The following is a 5159-nucleotide window of genomic DNA, read 5'->3' on the forward strand; positions in this document are numbered from 1 at the left end:
GTCTTCCTTTTCAAAGAATTGGTTTGGAAATAAAACTGTAGACATCTATCGAGGCACTTAACGGATTGGCATTGTTAAAATCACTGACCAGCAAGTGCATGTACGTTCAGTTGATTTTGATTGGATAATGCAAAGTTCTCTTGTAACTCAAAGAAATAGAGTGAAAGTTGCATTATTCATAAGCATAGTGTTTATAACGATTCCCGTTACAATTCAAACTAGTTATAATTAGTAGTAAAGATTGTGAAGATAAGAGGTATTGGAAATGTAACTATTACATTATAAACTTTGAACTTTTCTTGCTTATTGTGACAATTAAATAATATAATGTATAGCTGTTTAGTATATACGTACATCTGCAATTTGAAGCATACCTTAATGCATGTCACACTTTGTGAATTGACAGGATAGCTTGACATAACCACGTAAGCCACCATTTCTAAAAAGCCTTTCATATCAATTCAGTATTCATGATATCAGAACAAACATAATTTTCTGATTTACAGAGATGCACAATTGATTGGATATATCAAATCTCCATCGATTCCAAATCTTAAGTTATTTAGCGTTTAACTGTAAATATGACCACAATTTTGTAAATTTTTCCGTTTTATCCTACGTAATTTAACACCTCGAAGCCTCTCATTTTATACAGTATATATGGTGTCGATTCTTATACATCAGCACAAAATGACGAAAGAAGACACCGACAAGTCCCAAACAATAAACAATGTCATTCTTGACCTACCAAGAACTGTCCGTGCGTGTATTACACGACTACGGGATTTCCCTAAACATGATCTTTGACCTGTCACGTTGTGACGTCACAGTAACCATCATGCATGCAAGCATTTGCAATAAATTCTATATCGAGATGCACAATGGATGACGTACAACTATTTTAACCAATGGTGGTTTATGTGTGTGCCTTTGTGATCTAATTCCGCAATATGGAAGTTGTATATAAAGCCAAATCTCTTGTTAGATTTCATTACGAAGTATTTGATCAAATCTGTCTGCCATGAAGTATCTGATTTCAGTTTGCCTCTTTCTTTTCATTATTACTATCGAAGGTAAGTAATACTCTATAAATATCTACTGTTTATCCAGTTATGATAGAGAGCTCTATTTGTCCACCAAAATTGACATACGAGTTGTTGTTGAAACATTAGGATTTATTTTGAATAAATATCTACTGTATATCCAGATTACCAATTTTCATAAAAGATTAAATATGACAGAGAGCCCAATTTGTCCACCAAAACTGACATTCGAGTTGTTGAAACATGAAGATTTATTTTGTGTAAAAACCCCAATGCAACTTTATCCCATTTAGAATTGAAGAAAATTGACGTAGACCGTAATTATAGCCTTACAAAAATAAAATTTTGTCGGTATTTTTAATCATCAAGATGTGAATTTGAACACAGTTTCTAGTGTAAAACATCGAGTGTAGACAAGAACAAATTGTGTATTTTTACTCTATATAGATTATTCCAGTAATAATTTTGTTTCTCCAAAGCTGTATTTTACGTTTTCTAAAAGAAAAACGTTCTAAAAACTCAGTATTTTATTAAAATTTTGGTCGAATGGAAAAATTATGTAAAATCGTTTGCTATTTACTCTTCAGGGCTGCAAATACCGGAGACAATTTGTGTGAAACTGTATGAAACATGATATGTATTAAAACTTTAAGATTTTGACTTTTATAGGTAACCAAGAACGCTAGTGTCTGTATATCCCTTTAAATAACATGTTTTTGAAACACATTCACAATTATCAATCTTAAATACATTTATAAATTCCATTCAGTGTCTGAAATAGTACAATTGGCTTGATGGAATCAAGTAAACGATATACAACCTCTGTTAGAAAACGTTCTACTCTTGAAATAGTAGTTCCTATTTCTAATGAATGTAAGACAGATTGTAAATTGTTTTATATATTATTCTAGGTAGGAGATATGGAGAGAAAAGACCCCCATTTCATTCACTAAAAGGCTTTTTGGGCGGTCCAAGAAAAACGTTTGGAGGAAAAGGAATCATTGGAAATAAAAAGAGGACCGGATTCTTAGATGGTTTTCGAAAGAGAGGATTTCTTGGGGGACCCAGAAAAGGATTCAAAGAAGGCATTATTAAGGACAAAGGTCTCATTCCACCTATATCTGACATCATTCCATTAAAGCCCGATATCATGCCAGTAAAACCTGGCTTTATTCCAGGGAAATCCGATATAATTCCAGTTAATCCTGGCTTTATTCCAGGGAATTCCGATATAATTCCAGTTAAACCTGGCTTTATTCCAGGGAAATCCGATATAATTCCAGGAAAATCCGACATTCTTCCAGGTAAAACTGGAATTATTCCAGACAAGACTGGAGTAATTGACGCCTGTCCCCCAAGACCATGTCTTCAAACACAAGAATTCATTCCACAGGAATGCCGTAGACCACAATTTTTCCTCCACAATGGACGTGAATGTCCTGACTGTGATATCGATATATGCATAGGCGGATCTGTTCTTCCCGATATTCGAGGAGGGTGGGGAAGTGGTTTAGGACCCCGTGGTCCTCTTAGCCCTGGGGGACCTATTATACCTAGAGGGAATCTCCCGGGAGATCTAGATCGGCGAAGCGATTTTGGACCGGGATTTCCCGATGTTTCACCGGGAATAAACACCCAAATCGGTGGTGGTTTATTTCCAGACCTTCCATTCGCCGGACGATTTGGATCTGATCGGATCAATAGAGGTTTCGGTGGTGTTGACCAATTCGATGTACAAAACAGAGGACAGTTTGGTCAGATACCAAGTATTACACGATTTAGAGGTTTTGACCAATCGGGAATTCAGAACGGAGGACAGTTTGGTCCAATACCAGGCATCGCAAGAACTGGACTTGTGAATCGCCTTAATGCCGGATTTGAATTTAATCCCTCGTGGAACACAGGAAATGTGGGAGATTTCGGTGCCTCATGGAGAGACAATACGCTGCCTATCAATAGTCGGTCAATCTAGTTATTGCATTCTGTGATATAATTATTAATTTTTATATGCATATGAAATCCAATATATAATAAAATGTTACTTTTAATCTTAAGCTTCATTACTTAGATGATGTATGTGTTCTAATATATTGAAATGGCTTTGGTGCAAATAAAATGGCGCTAAGCTATGAGTAACGTTAAAATATTGTTAGTCGTACTTTGAAATCACACATTCTGGTTTGTGTCAAACAATTCCTGACCCACATTTACACTGAATATGTGTAACTCTAAGCGATGAGGATCTAATTAATATGGAAAAATCAAGCAGCCTCACATGACATACATTTAGAATAACTGCACGATACAGGTCATGTTTCAATGTCTATTTAGATTCTTCAGTCTATTGAAGCTCGGAATCTAATGATATTTATGTATGCTTCTTGATTACAAATTGTCATATGAGCACCTCAAATAGACCTGAAACTTGAATAAAAAAGTCTTATGTTTGAAAAACACATTCAATTCTCCTGATCGAAATCGGCAACGTTCTCAAAAGACTACGCAGTTCAGAAAGACATGTTCTGTTACATCTGCGTCATGTAAGCAGCGTAAAGTATAATCTCAACAAATGTATTATGTAAAGTACTTACAACATACACCATTGCATTGCTTGTTAAGGATGTACTCTCGTGGTAATTTTACCGTGAGTGAATCTCCGTACTTTTTAAAGTAAATGTGGGGATGCGTGTTTTATTTCGTATGCACCAAAGAGAACATTAATATCTGTATTTGTTTGTAAGTAATGTTAATAAAGTACCAAAAATTAATTAAAACATGACAATTTTTTTTATTTTTATTTTTTTTTTTCTCCTCATTTTACGACATTCATGATGACGTTATGATTGTAAACAAACTCGAGCTCGAAGACGCACACTGTACGATGTCGTATTTAGTGTATTCTAAAGTAGTCCAGAAACATACATGGACGATTCGTTAGAAGTAAAAGGGCAGTTTTAGATCAGGCTGCATCCGATATTTTCACATGTGAGTGACAGACAAAGAAAATTACAGACAAGCAGGCACAACCACACACATGGTGTGACAGTGCATGTACTGTACAGTAAGCGGTAAATGTAGTACGGCCGAAAGTCCCGGATAACAATTTTTGCATGATTTCTCTCTTAATAGTGGATAGAATGACATCAAACTTATTGTGAGAACTGTTTGTGACCTATTAAACAAGAATCATATAACTTTTTCCTGGGAATTATATAAAGAAGATACTGAACCAGAGTTTTTGGATACCAAAAAGTGGTAAATCTAGTACGTTTTATAAATGCCGAAACCTGAACACGGTTGCCGATCTTGTGATCAACCGAAAGTCCGCGTTTTAGCATTATAGACAATATTGAATCAGACTGAGTTTTAGATAGGTGATGACTAGATGGTATCCCTCAAAAGCAGGTGACCCACGAGTTACTTGCCCCTGATCATAGATGGAAAGATAAGTCGTACGTCGAATAATATTTCGTAAAGAAATGTGTTTACGATGAAGAAGGCAAAGAAGATTGTTGGGATTTTTTTACTAATTAAGATTACTAATTAAACCCTAATTAGCTGAACTATTAAAAATGTAAGAAATAAATAAAGCAATGAACGCAATATGGAGAGAAATACGATTTGATAGAAAGTGTACAGAGTATTATTTAATTAACATAATTAATCAAACCCTAATTCTCTCAGATGTTAAAAACAGTAAGAAATTTGATATAAAAAACTGTAAGGGGCGAGATCAAAAGATTGATTTCGGATAAAAATCTAAATTCAAATAGTTAGGGGGAGGAGGGGGGGTGTGTTAAAACTTCTGTAAGTTTCTCTCATCCGACATCGATTACACATTAGTCGAAAAAGGAGAAAGACAAGTGACTGTTAAAACTACATGACGATATTACATTTTAATGAACATTTGATAGTTTTAATCTACACTTTCATTTGTGAATAAACAGAAGATAGGGTATACAGAGTTATTTATACTAGTTTGTTCTTACTTGTTAATCGATTATAGTTTAAACACTCATCATATCTAGTTTAGGGGGTCGTTGTGGGGGCGGAGGGCGGGGGGGGGGGGGGGCGTAAAAACTATGTGAATTTAGTTTTTTTGTCAGACATTGAACT

At 35.0% G+C, this 5159-nt stretch overlaps 1 protein-coding gene across 1 annotated transcript; it reads left to right on the forward strand.

Annotated features, from left to right (window-relative positions):
* Window positions 1-943: 943 nt before the first annotated feature.
* Window positions 944-3322, forward strand: LOC125647880 (uncharacterized). Its single transcript, XM_056142262.1, has 2 exons — window positions 944-1073; window positions 1955-3322. Exons 1-2 carry the CDS (start codon window positions 1022-1024, stop codon window positions 3013-3015), a joined length of 1113 nt encoding a protein of 370 aa, XP_055998237.1. The 5' UTR covers window positions 944-1021; the 3' UTR covers window positions 3016-3322.
* Window positions 3323-5159: the final 1837 nt, after the last annotated feature.

Source organism: Ostrea edulis, chromosome 6, assembly GCF_947568905.1.
Source record: "Ostrea edulis chromosome 6, xbOstEdul1.1, whole genome shotgun sequence".
Classification (NCBI taxonomy): domain Eukaryota; kingdom Metazoa; phylum Mollusca; class Bivalvia; order Ostreida; family Ostreidae; genus Ostrea; species Ostrea edulis.

Excerpts from the sequence above, each read along its gene's own strand:
- LOC125647880 (XM_056142262.1), top strand. The coding sequence starts at position 1,022 with ATGAAGTATCTGATTTCAGTTTGCCTCTTTCTTTTCATTATTACTATC. Across the intron at positions 1,074-1,954 it reads TTTCATTATTACTATCGAAG|GTAGGAGATATGGAGAGAAA; the intron begins GTAAGTAATACT and ends ATATTATTCTAG.